Source organism: Littorina saxatilis, linkage group LG16 (assembly GCF_037325665.1).
Source record: "Littorina saxatilis isolate snail1 linkage group LG16, US_GU_Lsax_2.0, whole genome shotgun sequence".
Lineage (NCBI taxonomy): Eukaryota > Metazoa > Mollusca > Gastropoda > Littorinimorpha > Littorinidae > Littorina > Littorina saxatilis.
Window position 1 is genome coordinate 50,087,707 of NC_090260.1, and position 20,000 is coordinate 50,107,706.

Consider the following 20,000-nt stretch of genomic DNA (forward strand, 5'->3'; position numbering starts at 1 on the left):
ATCTACCTAACAACGCACATCTACCCTACAACACACATCTACCATACAACACACATCTACCATACAACACACATCTACCGTACAACACATATCTACCCGACAACACACATCTACCCTACAACACACATGCACCTAACAACACACATCTACCATACAACACACATCTACCTAACAACACACATTTACCTAACAACAAACATATACCTAACAACACACATCTACCTAACAACACATATCTACCTAACAACACACATTTACCTAACAACACACATCTACCTAACAACACACATCTACCTAACAACACACATTTACCTAACAACACACATCTACCTAACAACACCCATCTTCCTAACAACACACATCTACCCTACAACACATATCTACCTAACAACACACATCTACCTAACAACACACATCTACCTAACAACACACATCTACCTAACAACACACATCTACCTAACAACACACATCTACCTAACAACACGCATCTACCCAACAACACACATCTATCCTACAACACACATCTACCCTACAACACACATCTACCTAACAACACACATCTACCTAACAACACACATCTACCTAACAACGCACATCTACCCTACAACACACATCTACCTAACAACACACATCTACCTAACAACGCACATCTACCCTACAACGCAGATCTACCTAACAACACACATCTACCTAACAACACACATCTACCTAACAACAGACATCTACCTAACAACGCACATCTACCCTACAGCACACATCTACCCTACAACACACATCTACCATACAACACACATCTACCCAACAACACACATCTACCCTACAACACACATCTACCTAACAACACACATCTACCTAACAACGCACATCTACCATACAACACACATCTACCCTACAACACACATCTATCATACAACACACATCTACCCAACAACACACATCTACCCTACAACACACATCTACCTAACAACACACATCTACTTAACAACGCACATTTACCCTACAACACACATCTACCCTACAACACACATCTACCTAACAACACACATCTACCTAACAACACACATCTACCATACAACACACATATACCCTACCACACCCATCTACCTATCAACACGCATCTACCATACAACACACATCTACCCTACAACACACGTCTACCTAACAACGCACATCTACCCTACACCACACATCTACCATACAACACACATCTACCATACAGCACACATCTACCGTACAACACACATCTACCATACAGCACACATCTACCGTACAACACACATCTACCATACAACACACGTCTACCTAACAACGCACATCTACCCTACACCACACATCTACCTAACAACACATATCTACCCTACAACACACATCTACCATACAGCATACATCTACCATACAACACACATCTACCGTACAACACACATCTACCATACAACACGTATCTACCTAACAACACACATCTACCTGACAACACACATTTACCTAACAACACACATTTACCCTACAACAACATCTACCATACAACACACATCTACCTAACAACACACATCTACCCTACAACACACATCTACCCTACAACACACAGCTACCCTACAACACACATCTACCATACAACACACATATACCATACAACGCACATCTACCATACAACACACATCTACCTAACAACACACATCTACCCTACAACACACGTCTACCCTAGAACACACATCTACCCTACAACACACATCTACCCTACAACACACATCTACCCTACAACACACATGTATGTAGTGACTTTTCCTTTGATTACAATACGCATTAACTTGTGCGAGTGTCTTATGTGCACTTATTACAATTGAAAAAATCTCCTCAAATATTGGCGCTCCAAGTCTTCTTCTTCTTTTTCTTTTTCCCTTAAGCTAGCTATTAACTAGCTGCCCTTTCCCCACCTCCTGTATCACCAACCCCTTCCCATTGCTGCTTGTTTGTGTATCTGTTTTGTCTTTTGTTTTGTTTTTTGTTTTCTGAAATGAGCTAATGTACTTATTCCGCCATCATGCTAACCTTTGTTTTGTAATTACTATGATTGCTTAAAATAAGCATTTTATGCTTGAGTATGTAATCATCCATGCATTGTTCTTGTCATGATTAAAATTGAATAAAGTTTTGTTTAAACAAACACACATCTACCATACAACACACATCTACCATACAACACACATCTACCCTACAACACACATTTACTATACAACACACATCTACCATACAACACACATCTACCATACAATACACATCTACCATACAACACACATCTACCATACAACACACATCTACCCTACAACGCACATCTACCATACACCACACATCTACCCTACAACACACATCTACCATACAACACATATCTACCTAACAACACACATCTACCCTACAACACACATCTACCATACAACACATATCTACCTAACAACACACATCTACCCTACAACACACATGTACCTAACAACACATATCTACCATACAGCCCATATCTACCTAACAACACACATCTACCATACAACGCACATCTACCATACAACACACATCTACCATACACCACACATTTACCATACAACACATATCTACCTAACAACACACATCTACCCTACAACACATATCTACCTAACAATACACATCTACCATACAACACACATCTAAAATACAACACACATCTACAATACAACACACATCTACCCTACAACACACATCTACCCTACAACACACATCTCTACTTAACAACACACATCTACCTAACAACACACATCTACCATACAACACACATCTACCGAACAACACACATCTACCTAACAACACACATCTACTCAACAATACTCTTCTACTGAACGACGGATCTACCCCAAAACATTACAATTAAAAACAACAGAAGCCCACCCTACTACATGCATCTACCCAACAGCATAAGATATTCAAGCCAACATAAACAAATCCAAACAACACACATCCGCCAAACCACACATATCCACCCAGCAAAACACATCTGCCCACGACAAACACTCACTGTCCACACAGACGTCCTGTCCATTGGAGTAGTAGTAGCCGAGAGTACAGAGACACTTGCCCTTGAAACACTCAGCGTGGATGCCGTCAGGACAGTCCGCGTCAGAGGCACACGATCTTTCCAGCCAGGGTACTGAACAACACACACACATCATTTCTTTTCGTTTCATACTTTTTTGTCGATGTCATTTTCATTACAGTATTGTCCCATCGCTTATACATCTGGGTCCCTACCTTCTAGTAAAAAGCTAGCAGCAACATAGTCGCGCTACCCAGGTGTGTGTGTGTGAGGTCTGTTGTGTACGTGCCACAGTGGTGACATAGGGGTGGAACATGGATACCGTCTCCGAGTCTGCACATAACGTTGACCCGTGTCCGTCCCGGCCCGGGCCATTTTAAGGCCTCTTCTGATTGGCTCAGGCATCTGTGACTTTGCCTCGATGTAATATGAGAGTAGTTTTAATGGCTATTATAAATTGGGCCAGACACGCCAAACAGTATCCGGGAAAATCCCATTTGATAATTTTGTTTGGATCATACCTTCTAAACATGTTCCTCGGATAGCAACGTCATAGATTCTCTCTGTCCAATTTAGCGGTAGGCTTTAAGGTAAATACTTAACCAGGTAATGACGTCCTACTGGTTGGATGACGAACGCAAAACTTGGCATACAACTTTTTTTTTAGACGCATGCATATATCATATGTGCCACACTCCATTGCAAATGCTTAACCCGTCCATGTCAATACCAAAAACGTTCTTTGCAACCATTGTGTATACTCAAGCGAAACGTGTCACTGTGTTTCATACCCAAATATGGCGATCACGGGTCATCGAGAAGGTATTTCGGACGCTAATAATGCCACAACATGGATGTACAAACTGCAGATACATCGGCATGCTTTCACTGAAAAGTGCAGCATGGACCTGATCACTGCAGCCCTGGGAATTGGTTAAATCCTGTCCCACTCAATTATCGGGATGTTCCTGTGGTACACTATGCACTTTATCTTTGTATCAGAGTTGTAATGTTAATTTGTAAGGACGTCCTTTCCTGAAACAAATGAAGAGTTGGATTACAAGGCTGCAGTGTTCTCTGCCCTGGATTGTAGCTTGCCCGTCGTAAATCAGCAGTAGATCTGCGGGTGCTGTGCTCATTTGGAAATCTACCATCAGCTTACTTGTCTTTTGCACTGCAGACACTAAGCAATAGGTACCTGCCATGTGGCCACTTTTTCCAATGCTGTCCTCAGTCTTATACTTTTCATCAAGACTTGTCACCATACCGAGTGGATCTAAATTCGGAAGTCTTCATGTGGCTGAGGCTGCGTCGATCTTGTTACTTATCCTCCTTTCTGAAACAAAAGGCGAAATGCGATTAGTTGTGATGACTACAACCTACACAAATATAAACATTGTTTTGATAGGGAATAGTCGGGTTATACAAACCACTTTACTTATGCAGCATGGGAACCATTCAACATGCGAAACATGTTAACAGACTGCAGCAGCCTGGTTCTTAAAACTATTCACAGACCATTTTGAAGAGCAATTGAGGTACTCTCCAGTGGTGGATTTAGGGGAAGAGAGAGAGAGAGAGAGAGAGAGAGAGAGAGAGAGAGAGAGAGAGAGAGAGAGAGAGAGAGAGAGAGAGAGAGAGAGAGAGAGAGAGAGAGAGAGAGAGAGAGAGAGAGAGAGAGAGAGAGAGAGAGAGAGAGAGAGAGAGAGATAGAGAGATGATTAAATGACAGTTTCTGAGCTCAGGTGGCCCTAGCTTACAGCATGTTGCTTCCTTGGAAAAAAATCCGGGGGGGGGGGGGGGGGCATGCCCCCGAACCACTCTAGCATGTTCGGGCGCTTTGCGCCCTCAATTCAGGCCTTCGCGCCTTCAAATTTGTGCCAAAACGTTTGGGTGTGCAGAATCACATGTGCCATTATGTAGAACAGTGGCGGATCAGTTGCTTTGTAAGAGGGGGGGGGGGGGCACTTTGAATCGAAAATGAATGTGATGGGCGCGAAGCGCCCGAATTTGCTAGGGGGGTCCGGGGGCATGCCCCCCCGGAAACAATTTTTGCCCAAAGAAGCAAAATGGTGCCATCTGGTGCCATTTGAACTTAGAAATGGTCATAGAATCAGCATAGAAAAATCGGTTTTTTTCTTTTTTTTTCGGGGGGGGGGGGCACGTGCCCCCCTGTGCCCTTCCCCCCTCGTCCGCCCCTGTAGAACAAACATCCACAGCAAGCTTTCTTTGCACGACTGTCGTTGTCTCAAAAACTCGCATTCTACCTGCTGTCCAAAAGAACCTAATCTTACGTTGTGCTGCCTTGAAAGAAAATGCCAACAAAGCCAAGGAAGCTGTTGCAGGGTAAGTTTACCAAGCGTTACAAACATTAGCGAATCATGATAGTGCGTATACAGCAAACAGCACAATCAAAGAGAAGGAATCTGGAATGAAACGCGATACAGATCTAGGTAGATATAGCCTTCAAAAAACTGTCTTTCAAATTTAAGGAACTTGTTGAAAGGCACCAAAATTTACAGACAGAACCATGACAGTGCATGTTTTGAAACTGAGACAAAATCGTGATAATTTTGACTTTGAAAACAGATGCAGTCCGTATCCTTATATATCTGCATGTGCAAGTAAATGGTGGACAGTTTTATAAGGGCAGAGTAAATTTGAGACTCTACTGCCGTTCTTGAAATTCACATAAATCTAACCAAGAACAAACCGGCACGGTTGGCCTAGTGGTAAGGCGTCCGCCCCGTGATCGGGAGGTCGTGGGTTCGAACCCCGGCCGGGTCATACCTAAGACTTTAAAATTGGCAGTTTAGATCAACTCATGTCACTAGAAGTGACTGCCTAGCACTGTTGTTGATGTCCGTGTCTGCTAAAATAGAAAGAAATTAAACAAAATGGATTATCAGTAAGCTTACGTGACACGCTGTAAGAGTGGGAGACACTATATATAGATCTGTCTTTACTTACCGGGGACACAACTCCCAGATCGACACTGCGCTTTCGACAGCTCTTCCTTCGCTCACACTGGAAACACGCTGTGCAGATCAGACTGTTGGAAATCTCCTTTGGTATCTTCTTTATCTATTTTTTTTTATTTAGCTAAGAAACCGAACAATATGAAATCGTCTTCGAATGCAGCTCGGTGAGAACTGAAAAGTGAATCTATACCACAATCCTTCACGCGACCTGACCTGATCTTGACCCCTGACCTGGTCTACATACCACACACGACACAAACCAGTCACCTGCTTTATCCCCCGCAAACCCCCCACCACCCGTTGTCTTTGGATACACACTTTAACTACACACTTTAACTACACACTTTAACTACACACTTTAACTACACACTTTAACTACACACTTTAACTACACACTTTAACTACACACTTTAACTACACACTTTAACTACACACATGCAGACGAAATGTTGATCATTGCTTCAATACTTTGAAAATGTTGCTTGGATAATAACCAGGTGAAATTAGTATTTCGGTGTTCAGTCAAATGTCAAAGTTTCTACCACAGACATACATACATGCATACATACTGTCACGGTTTTGTGACATTGATTGAGGAAGAAACTCTCTGTAGGGTGCCTTTCGAAAATTGCGATGCAAAGCGCCTACATGCTTATCGCAACTGCCAAATGTTTTTTGCTGACTAGGAAAGCACGAGAATTTCGGTTAGTCTGGACTGGGTGTGAGGTGTAATATTATGTACACGATTTTCACATGATAAATTTTGCTGGCTTGGCAAGTCAAAGTAAATTGCACTATACTTTGACAATAGCTGATTGGTTGCTGGAGTCACGTGATGTTTTTGACCAGCTAGGAGAGACGCATTGTAACTGCCCATTTGGCATATGCTTTGACACGATAAGGTCGTGGGTTTCTCGTCTAGGAGTTGATGTCAACGTGCCTGCTCTGCGTTGTACAGGAGGGCTCTTAGAACAACGGGGAATTGACAGCCTTTTCCCCACAAGACTTTTTGACGACGAGGTCGTCAAGTTTTTTCTCGACTGAGATTTGGAGGATTTCAACGCGATGGAAGACTGATGAGGTCGACGCGCTTCTTCCGTCAGTGCAGAACGGAGAAGGCTCAGTACGAGGGTTTTGGCTACAAATTCGCCGACAAATAGGCCAAACACGGAAGCGGTTTCGCTTAAGGAGAGCTACACATTCATAAGCTGTTTGAGGTAATACATTGTTATTAAACGCTGTTGACGAGTCAATGTTTGTGGCGGAATGGAATACTCTCTGTTGTTCTCTCCAGGATAGCGCATAATATGCTCTTTGTGACGCTAAACGTATAATCTGTACATGCTTTTTGCAGATATGGAGAGGAGGGAAAATAGCTGATTTGTTGTTTTAAAAGTTCGTTTGTGCAGGTCCACGTACTCTATCAAATATGTAGAGGTGACATGTTTAAAGGTGGAGTGTGAAGGGTTGCGTGGCATGTTTAGTGCACCGATGCTTTCTGTCGCAGCTTTCTGTTTCTCCCTATTTCATCTTACCATTTATGGTAATTCTTGGGGAGTGCTGGGGTAACCGGAAAGGCTGTCACCGTCTGCAGGGATCTACCAGCAGGCAGTGACGTCACCTACAGGACCACCCGTTACCTTCAGCGGCGGAGTGAGGAGCCTGATTTCCCCACGGTACGCTGCTTCTCTCCACGCCAACCGGCACTCCAGTCAGCGGAGTAGTTGTGGCGATAAACTATTCACGGGTCGCCCACTTCGTGGCAGAAAGTTAAGTGTACCATTTCATTGCGCCTTTCACCACGAGGTCATCTTTCGTATTTGTGATTACATTTGCGTAGTGACAACGTGGGGATGTGACACCAGTCCTGCATAAACCAGTGCTTTTTGAAGAACAGCTAGATTTTTCTATCTTTACACGAGTTCAGCGTGTTATTATCATTTAATAAACTTTAACTGGCACTTTTGTCAGTTACCCTTATTTTTACGTCTTGTACGTAAAACAACTATTGGAATGAAGTATTGAGGGAGGTGGCGAGATCGTATATAAACAGGCGTCTGAAATTCATATTTGTTGTTGATTCTATCTTTTTGTATGACTGCGAAAGTGGATTGTGGTGTGGTTGGTTAGTTAGTAATAACTGACCGTTCATAATCATCTTGTAGCCAAATGCTGTGCCCCGTCTCTTTGTGTATTATCTCCTGCCCGACCCAGTTGCCTCCCCTGTCTATAGCTATTCCCTCTGTGTGTGTGCTAGTCACATTGGGTTTACATTTAAATAATGCCCTTTGTGCTAAGAAATCCCTAACTTGAAATGATGAGATGCAGCAGCGTAACCTCTAACCATCAGTGCCTAAGGAGTGACTAAATTATACCTGGTTGTCTTTGTGCAATGTACTTTATTGTGTGTTTACTATCGTAGGGTAGGCCCCGACCGGATGCATTTCTAATCTCTTATCTCAGATTTAGGTGGTCGTTATGTAATGTGTCGCCAGGCTGTCTGGGTATCGTTGGACGGCGGTTTGTCAAGTGGGTGTCATTTCTTTTGACAGGGTACAATCATTGAAGATGTCATGTAGCTTGGAGGTTAGTCTCTTACCCCCCCCCCCCCCCCCTTCTTTGTAACTGGTTGTAATCTAATGAGTTTTATCCGGTGTGCACGGCAAACAGGCCCCTTCTTCCCCCTTCAGCTAGTGTAACTACTTGTAATATTTCCGGTGCTTGACACCCGACCGACACGGCTTCATGCCTCGGTAACGATCCCTTCCATTGGGCAGGCATCTTAAGACGACAACCCCCGTTGTCTGACACCGGGTATCTTTCCTATTGGCTATTGGGAATCGGAGTTGACCAGCCTTTAAAAGGGAGAGCATTAGGTTAGATCAGCAGACGCGTTTTAGTGAGACCGATCATCGAGTGGGCTGTGTGCTGCTCATATGTTGTTGTCGTGAAAGTGTCGGACCTCTGCCCAAATTTATCGCGACTTGTGAATTCGTGCTCTTGTGTTTCGCGACTAGCGTCAGCAGCAGTTTTGTGTTTAGGTTCCAAGTGTGCTCACTGAGGAGAATCTGTAAGTAACTAAATGCTTTATTCATTCCTTATGCTGTATTCATTCCTTATGCTGTATTCTTTCCTTATGCTCTATTCTTATGTTTCATTTGATGCTATGATGTTTGCATATATGTACATTTTGACGCTGATTTGGTCCCGGGCGATGTCCGACCGGTCTCGCGTCAGAGTTGATGACGCCATTTTGATCTAGCGGAGAGATGTGTATTCTAGATCAGTTTCTAATTACTTTCATGATTTGACGCTGAAATTGAGCGTTAATAACTTCTAATATTTTGATGACCAGTTATTCTAAAGTTGTTTTAGAGTCTTGTAAATTAAAGACTCGTAAGAATCAAGTAAGGCAGACTCGTTCTCATACGTTTCGTTTTCGCCGAGAAAAGCCTGTCTCGCAATATTTTATGTCGAGAAGACCCATGTGTATCGTTGCGATCTCTTTTCCCCCATTTTATCACATATTATTTCTGGAGATCAGTAAAGTCTGAGTAGTAGTTGGTTAAAAGCCCAAAGTTAAGCCCCCAGTGCCATTGGCCCGTAAAGCTACCTATTTACGATTTAGGCGCAGAAACCCCTACAATTGATGAACGGGAATTATGGTTAACACATATATTTTGGGTTATGAACTCGATGAAAAGCCTGTCTCACCATATTTTAAGTCGAGTAGACCTATGTTAGATCTCCTTTTTTACAAGGACAGTTTAATAACGATGAAGTCCGGTAAGGTAAGTCGAACCTTTCTCAGATTTCGGTTTTCGATGAGAAGGGATTTGAATACTTTGCTGGACGGAGTTCCGCTTCGTAGCCAGTTTGTTGAGGAACAAAGAAGTTCTCAGTTTTCGCTTCGCTGAGGATCGCTCTTTGTTTCCAGTACTGTAACTGTAACTTTGTAGGCGAAGTGTACAATATGACATGCTTTATGACGTTTAGTGATGCGTTACTTTTCATGTGTTTGATCATGTTGCTGCATTTCAAGCCGTATGTCGTTGACGGTTAATTGGCTGATGTAAGAGTAGTGTCCGCCATTTTTGACCGGCGTCCCCCGTGTAATGATGTCAGAGCGCCCCCATTCCCCTAGGTCCGCCCCTGATACACATTACATGGCTTACCTTCCCTGTCTTTTGTCTGGCTTTGTGTGAGCCAGTCATGTTATGTATTCTGTCCTGTGTCACTCTACTGGTTCTACTCTGTTTGTCACATGCATTTTCATACTCTGATATTTTGCTAGTCTTCATTTGTATTAATACCCTTTTACCTGTACATAATCTTATGAGTTTTGATTATCATTCCTTTGATGAATTCAGGCATGAGAATGATAGAGCTCTTCTGAGTTAAGATCTCAGACAATAGGAAGATATTGTCTACAGGATGCACAATTTCAACTATTAATTCCCATGTTGCACTTTAAAGGCGCTTGCCTACAGAAGAACTTAGCGACTGATAAAACCCTAACATTTTGTGCAGTTGCATAGGTGCATAGCAGACTTTTAATCTAAAGCGATATGATTTAATCGCGTTTCCCTGTAAAGTAATAGACTGTTGTCTAACGCTTCATTTTGAAGCATGAGAGCTTGCGCTTACCCCATGCCTGAGTTATCTTTCTTATTCTTGTCGTTATTATTCAACTCGATGAAGAAGTGTCTTCATGGCGATGAACACGCTTAATAATAAGAATTATTTTGCAGTTGCGGTTCATGCAGTTGGTTAATTTATGTAGAGCATTTTCCTATGCAAGGCTTAGGCCTAAGGGAAGATGTTGGTTACTTCCCTTGACATTAGCTGTTGTGGAGTTGTTTAACTCACTGTGGATTCTCTTTCAGAGAATGCTGTGTCTGCAGGATTTTGGCTAAATTGTTACTTGTCTATATTTGTCATGATTATTTTGACAAATGATACATTCATTGGTTTATGCTTTGAATTATGTCATGTGTGACTTAGAAGGCATGTTGTTTATACTTGTATTTTCTTTTCTTTTAGTGCCTTCTTCTTTACACTGCTTTCTGGTTTGCTACCAGAATAAGAATAATCCTTGTTTTTCCCTGCTTTCTGGCAAATATTGTTTCTGGTTTACACCAGAAATTCTGGTTTCATATTCATAGTTTATATTTCTGGTTTGACACTAAATACATATATTGGTTCTGATTCTGGTACTGGTAGATATCAGAATTCATATAGTTCCTTTGTTTGGCTACTAGAATAATTCGTAATTGGTATTTCTGGTTAGATGTAAGCATTGCTATTTCTTGTATTAGAGTTCTGTTTATTGTTTCTATTTTATAACTTATAGCATTGTTTCTAGTTGCAACCAAATTTAGCTAAACTGTTGTGGAATATTTATGATTTACATAAGCTAACTGAGTGGTTAATTTTAGTTACATTTTGCTTCAATAAAAGTTAAGTTAAGATAAGTTAAAGCAACCTCTGTCTTCGGTGTCTTATTTTGTATGCTCCTCTGCCTGTGCTATATATCCTTGTCCTTACACCCGACATTCCCACATCTGGCGCTTGCGGAGCAGGATTAGAGGAGCATAGACACCAGTAACTTTAAAATCTTAATAATACCAGAAAGCAGTGTAAAGGTAGACAACAAGATGGCTGACCAAGCTGCCCGCGATGCTGCGCGTCTACGCTGGCAGGCTGTGCGCCCACCCAAGCTCCCCCTCTTCACCGGCGACAGCGAGGGCTGTGACCTGGAGGATTTTGCCAGGGAAGCGCGACGCATCATCCACCACTACGCCTTGGAGAACCTGGGAGGAGAGTCCGCCGAGTGGATGATCCAGTCCCTCGAAGGCGCCGCGCGGAGGGAGGTCACCGGTCGTCCGCCTGCTGACACCGCGACGGCGGATCTGGTGCTCGCTGCCCTGCAGGAGAGCTTTGGAGACCACCGGACCAAGTCGGCGATGCTGTCCACCTTCCACAGTCGGCGGCAGGGCAACAATGAGGGGGTCCTGAATTACGCCCAGACCCTCCATGCCCTCCAGGCGCGGCTCAACAACCTTGCAGTCGACACAGTGACAGATGAGGCACTCCGCGACAGATTCGTGGATGGGCTGCAGCCTCCAGCACTCAGGCGGGACATCCGTCGTTTCATCCGGGAGAGGGAGGCCGCGGATGCAGGCTTCGCCGCCGTCCGCGCAGAGGCTCTGCGTTGGATGAGGGAGGACGCCGACTGCGACGTCCGCTCGGAGCAGGTGACTGCTACACCAGCCCGGAACTCAGAGGTCGACGAGCTCCGTCACCAAGTGGCAGAGCTGGTTAAGCAGACGGCCGCACTTCAGACAGAGCTGAACCAGCGCCCCGCCTATCCTGAGCCCTCCCAGAACCACCCTTCCCACTTCTCCCTCAACCACCCCTCCCACCAACAGTCCGCGCCCCGACCCCGCTGCTGGCTGTGCAACAAGCAAGGCCATCTTCAGGCCCGCTGCCCGCTGAAACGGCAGATCCTGAACGCCCAGTCCCGCCCCGACTCCCATGTCCCCTCCCACCAGCAGCGACAGGGAAACTAATTGCCCCCGTTGTCCATAACCAGACAACGGGGGGCAAGGGTTTCCTGCAGGGACTTACTGGGAAGTGTCCCACGACAGAAGTAAGCCTGCAGGGAAAGACTGTTGCTGCACTTATCGACACTGGGAGCGAGGTGTCGACCATCACTGAGGAGTGGCTGACAGCTAATCTTCGCAACACGTCCATTTGCAGCTGTGACTTCCTCACCCTCAGAGCTGCGAATGGACTGGAGATTCCATACGCCGGCGTGGCCTTGGTGGAGGTCACCATCTTTGGCGACAGCTTCAAGAACGTTCCATTCCTAGTGGTGAAGAATTCCCCTGACCCTGGCACCAGAAGCAAGAAGAGGGAAGTGCCTGCGCTCATTGGGATGAACATTCTTCAGCGATTGGCACCTGCCGTGGCTGCTTCATCCTTGCCGGCTAGTCTGCAGGTAGCTGTCCAGGAAGCCAGGCTCCAACAACGGCACACAGGAGGTCTGGCTAAGGTTGCTGGACCAACATTGATCCCAGCAGGCTCGGTAGCTACGGTGCGGATCACTGGACCACAGCAGTCAAGTCTACTGATTGCGTCCCCACTGTCTACGCCCCTCCCTGGTGGTTTGCTGCTGGTCCCCACTCTTGTCAGTCAAGGCTCAGCCAGGTTTGTGAGAGTAGCCAACCTCTCTGCAGTGGACTGCACCCTTAGACAAAGGACAGCTGTAGCGGTTTTGGAGAGGATTGAGACAGTGGAGAGCGATGAGGGATTCAAGTTTGACGTGTCGTCGCAGAGCATCACTGTTAGCACGCAGGAGACCACGACTTCCCCTTCACCGCCCCCAGTCCCCACTCCCAACTTTGACGGCACCAGGAGACAGAGGGAGAAGCTCCAGGAACTGCTGAACAAGTTTGCGCACGGGTTTGTGCAGAGCGAGACTGACCTGGGATACGCTGACAGGGTGACCCATCGCATCCCCACCACTGACGATGCCCCTGTCGCCCAGCCATACCGTAGCATCCCACCTTGCCACCTACAGGAGGTGAAAGATCACCTTAAGGGCTTGTTGGCTCAGAACGTGATCCAAGAGAGCTACAGCCCTTATGCAGCTCCTGTAGTGCTGGTGAGGAAGAAGGATAGCAGTCTCCGGCTCTGTGTGGACTACAGACGTCTCAACGCAAAGACAGTTCCTGATGCTTATCCGCTTCCCCGCATCCAGGAATCGCTCGACTCGCTGGTCGGTGCCCAGTACTTCTCCACTCTGGATCTGGCGAGTGGGTACCACCAGATTGCCCAGCACAAGACGGCCTTCTGCACTCCGTTCGGCCTCTTTGAGTACACTAGGATGCCCATGGGTCTTATCTCCGCCCCAGCCACCTTCCAGAGACTGATGCAGGCAACCATGTCTGACTTCCAGTTCCAGTTTCTGTTGGTGTACCTGGACGACCTACTAGTGTACTCGAAGACATTCGACGAGCACCTACAGCACCTTGAGCGCCTCCTCCAGCGTATCACCGAGACGGGCCTTAAACTAAAGCCAGAGAAGTGCCAGTTCCTGCGAAGAGAGGTAGTCTACTTGGGGCACACCATTTCAGCGGACGGTATTAGCTGCGAAGCCGGGAAGATTGAGGCTGTTCAGAACTGGCCACTGCCCAAGACCACCACAGACCTCCGCAGCTTCCTTGGTTTTGCCAGCTATTACAGACGCTTCATCAGTGGATTCTCCAAGCTGGCCGGACCACTTCACGACCTCGTGACAGAAGGCAGCAAAGGAAGCAAGAAGAAGAAGGCAGCCATCCACCACCTGTGGACTGAACGACACCAGACAGCCTTTGAGTCCCTGAAGTCGGCCCTGACAACAGCTCCCGTCTTGGGCTACGCCGACTATGAGAAGCCGTTCATCCTGGAAACTGATGCCAGTCATGATGGACTCAGTGCTATCCTCTCCCAAGTCCAAGATGGGAAGCAACGCGTCATTGCCTACGCCAGCAGGAGACTCAAGCCCACTGAGAAGAACTGCGCCAACTACAGCAGCTTCAAGCTGGAGCTGCTTGCTCTCAAGTGGGCCGCATGCGACAAGTTCCGCCACTACCTTCTTGGCGCTGAGTTTGAGGTCATAACTGACAACAACCCCCTCACCTACCTGAAGACAGCGAAACTTGGGGCGCTGGAGCAACGCTGGGCCTCTCAACTGGCCCAGTTCAACTTCACATTGCGCTACCGCCCCGGGAAGATTAACCCTGCTGATGCCCTGTCCCGCCTACCCCCTGATTCCCTCCCTGACCAGTCCTCTACCCCTGTCCCCCCAGAGTTGGCCACAGAGCAAGAGATGTGGTGCGAGAGGGCTGCTCTCGATCCAGTGCCAGAGGTGCATGGACAGCCACCACTGCCCCTTGATGTCAGCTTCAAGGCAGCAGAGCCAACCACGGACACCCTTCCCCATCACTCCCCCGAGGACCTCAGGCGATTGCAGGACGAGGACGCCACCATCGGCCCAGTCCTCAGGTCTTGGCCTGAGAAACCCCATGATGTCAGAGACCCCCCGCTGCGGACGCTCCTTCAGCAGCGCAACAAGCTGTTTATGGAGAAAGGGGTCCTCTACCGTCGAGTGGCAGACTCCAAAGGCGGCCACTTCGAGCAGCTGGTGCTGCCAAGCTCCCTGCGACCAGACGTTCTGGTTGCCCTGCATGACAACATGGGCCACCAAGGCTACGACCGGACCATGGAACTCCTCAGACAGCGCGTCTACTGGCCTGGGATGTTCAGCGACGTCAAGGGCTACGTCACAAACTGCCAACGCTGCGTCCTAGGCCGGAAGCCCTTTCTCCACACCACGTCTGGCCACCTCCTCGCCAGTCGCCCCCTTGAAGTGGTGGCGATGGACTTCACCAAGCTGGAGACTGCCACAGACGGCAGGGAGAACGTCCTAGTGATCACGGACGTGTTCACCAAATTCTCCCTCGCGGTTCCAACACGCAACCAAGAGGCAGGAACCGTTGCTAAGGTGCTGGTCCAGGAGTGGTTTCAGCGATATGGTGTTCCAGAGAGGCTCCACAGCGACCAAGGCAGAGACTTTGAGGGCAAGGTAGTCCAGGCCCTCTGTGAGATGTATGGTATCAACAAGTCCAGGACAACACCATATCACCCGCGAGGAAACGGACAGTGTGAGCGCTTCAACAGAACTCTTCACGACCTTCTGCGCACACTGTCTGTTGAAAAGAAGGGACGATGGCCAATACACCTGCCTGAGCTGCTCCAGGCCTACAACTCGACGCTGCACGCCTCCACTGGTTTCTCCCCCCACTTCCTCCTCTTTGGGCAGGAACCCCGTCTGCCCATCGACCATCTCCTTGGCCGTGCTGGAGAAGCGACTGCTGGAGCCACTGACTGGGTTCGGCAGCACCGCTTGCGACTCCAAGAAGCCCATGCACGGGCCAAACAGCACTTGAATAAGTCAGCAGAAGAGAGGCGCCAGCAGACAGACAAGAAAGCAGCAGATCACCCCCTCCATGTAGGTGACTACACCTACATCAAGAACCGGACCCTGGGCAGGAGCAAGATCCAGGACCAGTGGCGGTCTGAGCTGTATGTGGTAACAGCTCGACCCTACCCAGGCTCCCAGGTGTATGTCGTACGTCCTGTCGCTGGGGGTGGTGAGAAGACCCTCAGCCGAGACGACATCATGCCTGCTGCTGTCCCCATCGCACCCCCTGCGACACCCCTTTCCCCACCTGCCCCTGTCCCAGCTACCCCAACATTCCCTGACCGGGGCACTGTCTGCCTGGCACGCCCAGTCTTTCCCCCACCCGTCCAGCCTCCTCCGGTGCAGCCAGCAGCCCCTGCACCAGTTCCTCAGCCCCAGGCACCTCCAGTTCCAGCCCCAGCGCTCCGTGTTCCAGAGGTAGCACAGGTCCCAGACCAGCCTCTGGCTATAGACCCAGAACCTCTGGTCCCTCCTCCAGCTGCTGTGCCTGTACGCCGCTCACAGCGTATACGGCAGAGATTGTCCTCATTCTAAGCAATCATGGGATTCACTTGATTTCATTTATTTGAACAGTCGGACTTGTGTAAGTGTGCCGCTGTCATAACCCTGCCATGAGCCTATTGTGAACAGTCAGGAAAACAATGTGCTGCTGTCATGTGGGCCATGTGCCATTCGTGAGACAGAGACTCGCCATATTTATTTTGAACGGTCGGACTTGTGTTTCTTCTAAGTGTGCCGCTGTCATAACCTCGCCATGAGCCTATTGTGAACAGTCAGGAAAACAATGTGCTGCTGTCATGTGGGCCATGTGCCATTCGTGAGACAGAGACTCGCCATATTAATTTAGATATTAAGTGTGCCGCTGTCATAACCTCGCCATGAGCCTATTGTGAACAGTCAGGAAAACAATGTGCTGCTGTCATGTGGGCCATGTGCCATTCGTGAGACAGAGACTCACCATATTAATTTGAACGGTCGGACTTGTGTTTCTTCTAAGTGTGCCGCTGTCATGATCCCGCCATGAGCCTATTGTGAACAGTCAGGAAAACAATGTGCTGCTGTCATGTGGGCCATGTGCCATTCGTGAGACAGAGACTCACCATATTAATTTAGATATTAAGTGTGCTGCTGTCATGTGGGCCATGTGCCATTCGTGAGACAGAGACTCACCATATTAACTCGAATGATAAAGTTCTGGATTCCTGGATCATCTGTGAGACAGACTCACAACAACATTTTCTCTCATTTACTGTGAGATAAGGACTCGCTAATTCCTGGATCATCAGTGAGATAAAAGACTCACATACATTGATACTGATTCACTTCAACCTATCACTTTGTTTAGTTTGTGAAATTCATATTTTGCAATTTCTTAAAATGTTTTATGGTTTTGCATTTTACTTTTGCTTCGGTTCCCTCTTGGAGCACTTAGTATTAACATCTGTGTTTGTTTGTATGTACCAGGTTGTTGCTGTCACCCCAGGGTGCTTGTGGTTTCAGGCCGTTATGTTCTCCGGCGTTGTTAAGGATATTTCAGGATTAGCAGTGGTCAGCGGCATCCATGATCCTGACGACAAGCTTTATGGTGTTTCAGGTTCTCTTGGCTTAATAGCGGGTTCCTGACTGCCTTTTCTGCAATGCATCTTGTTGTCTTGTGTCATATCCCTGAGTTGGGCGTGCCTTCACTAATATGTTGGCAAGGGAGGTTGTGTTTCCTGTATTATTGTTGTTTGAGCTGTTAGATGTCACCTTGGATGATCTGTTTAAGTCAGCTCCAGGTTGTATCTTAGGCTCCTGTTGTACTTGCTCCCTGCGAGGGCGCAGGTTGGTATAGAGCTGGGGGGGATGTAGCCAAGTGCTGTGCCCCGTCTCTTTGTGTATTATCTCCTGCCCGACCCAGTTGCCTCCCCTGTCTATAGCTATTCCCTCTGTGTGTGTGCTAGTCACATTGGGTTTACATTTAAATAATGCCCTTTGTGCTAAGAAATCCCTAACTTGAAATGATGAGATGCAGCAGCGTAACCTCTAACCATCAGTGCCTAAGGAGTGACTAAATTATACCTGGTTGTCTTTGTGCAATGTACTTTATTGTGTGTTTACTATCGTAGGGTAGGCCCCGACCGGATGCATTTCTAATCTCTTATCTCAGATTTAGGTGGTCGTTATGTAATGTGTCGCCAGGCTGTCTGGGTATCGTTGGACGGCGGTTTGTCAAGTGGGTGTCATTTCTTTTGACAGGGTACAATCATTGAAGATGTCAGGTAGCCTGAAGGTTCTTGTCTCTTACCCCCCCCCCCCCCCTTCTTTGTAACTGGTTGTAATCTAATGAGTTTTATCCGGTGTGCACGGCAAACAGGCCCCTTCTTCCCCCTTCAGCTAGTGTAACTACTTGTAATATTTCCGGTGCTTGACACCCGACCGACACGGCTTCATGCCTCGGTAACGATCCCTTCCATTGGGCAGGCATCTTAAGACGACGCCCCCTGTTGTCTGACACCGGGTATCTTTCCTATTGGCTATTGGGAATCGGAGTTGACCAGCCTTTAAAAGGGAGAGCATTAGGCTCTATCAGCAGACGCGTTTAGTGAGACCGATCATCGAGTGGGCTGTGTGCTGCTCATATGTTGTTGTCGTGAAAGTGTCGGACCTCTGCCCAAATTTATCGCGACTTGTGAATTCGTGCCCTTGTGTTTCGCGACTAGCGTCAGCAGCAGTTTTGTGTTTAGGTTCCAAGTGTGCTCACTGAGGAGAATCTGTAAGTAACTAAATGCTTTATTCATTCCTTATGCTGTATTCATTCCTTATGCTGTATTCTTTCCTTATGCTCTATTCTTATGTTTCATTTGATGCTATGATGTTTGCATATATGTACATTTTGACGCTGATTTGGTCCCGGGCGATGTCCGACCGGTCTCGCGTCAGAGTTGATGACGCCATTTTGATCTAGCGGAGAGATGTGTATTCTAGATCAGTTTCTAATTACTTTCATGATTTGGCGCTGAAATTGAGCGTTAATAACTTCTAATATTTGATGACCAGTTATTCTAAAGTTGTTTTAGAGTCTTGTAAATTAAAGACTCGTAAGAATCAAGTAAGGCAGACTCGTTCTCATACGTTTCGTTTTTGCTGAGAAAAGCCTGTCTCGCAATATTTTATGTCGAGAAGACCCATGTGTATCGTTGCGATCTCTTTCCCATTTTCATCACATATTATTTCTGGAGATCAGTAGTAGTCGGTTAAAAGCCCAAAGTTAAGCCCCCAGTGCCATTGGCCCGTAAAGCTACCTATTTACGATTTAGGCGCAGAAACCCCTACAATTGATGAACGGGAATTATGGTTAACACATATATTTTGGGTTATGAACTCGATAAAAAGCCTGTCTCACCATATATTTTAAGTCGAGTAGACCTATGTTAGATCTCCTTTTTACAAGGACAGTTTTATAACGATGAAGTCCGGTAAGGTAAGTCGAACCTTTCTCAGATTTCGGTTTTCGTTGAGAAGGGATTTGAATACTTTGCTGGACGGAATTCCGCTTCGTAGCCAGTTTGTTGAGGAACAAAGAAGTTCTCAGTTTTCGCTTCGCTGAGGATCGCTCTTTGTTTCCAGTACTGTAACTGTAACTTTGTAGGCGAAGTGTACAATATGACATGCTTTATGACGTTTAGTGATGCGTTACTTTTCATGTGTTTGATCATGTTGCTGCATTTCAAGCCGTATGTCGTTGACGGTTAATTGGCTGATGTAAGAGTAGTGTCCGCCATTTTTGACCGGCGTCCCCCGTGTAATGATGTCAGAGCGCCCCCACTCCCCTAGGTCCGCCCCTGATACACATTACATGGCTTACCTTCCCTGTCTTTTGTCTGGCTTTGTGTGAGCCAGTCATGTTATGTATTCTGTCCTGTGTCACTCTACTGGTTCTACTCTGTTTGTC

General features: G+C 46.7%; 1 protein-coding gene across 5 annotated transcripts in view; it reads right to left on the reverse strand.

The window, feature by feature from the left end:
- Window positions 1-20,000, reverse strand: part of LOC138951204 (uncharacterized) — a 336,181-nt gene that overhangs the window by 9,304 nt on the left and 306,877 nt on the right. For all 5 annotated transcript variants that reach the window (XM_070322860.1, XM_070322862.1, XM_070322858.1 and 2 more), the window contains one exon: window positions 3,038-3,169. In XM_070322860.1, the coding sequence (XP_070178961.1) occupies window positions 3,038-3,169 (132 nt within the window). The remainder of the gene's footprint in view (window positions 1-3,037; window positions 3,170-20,000) is intronic.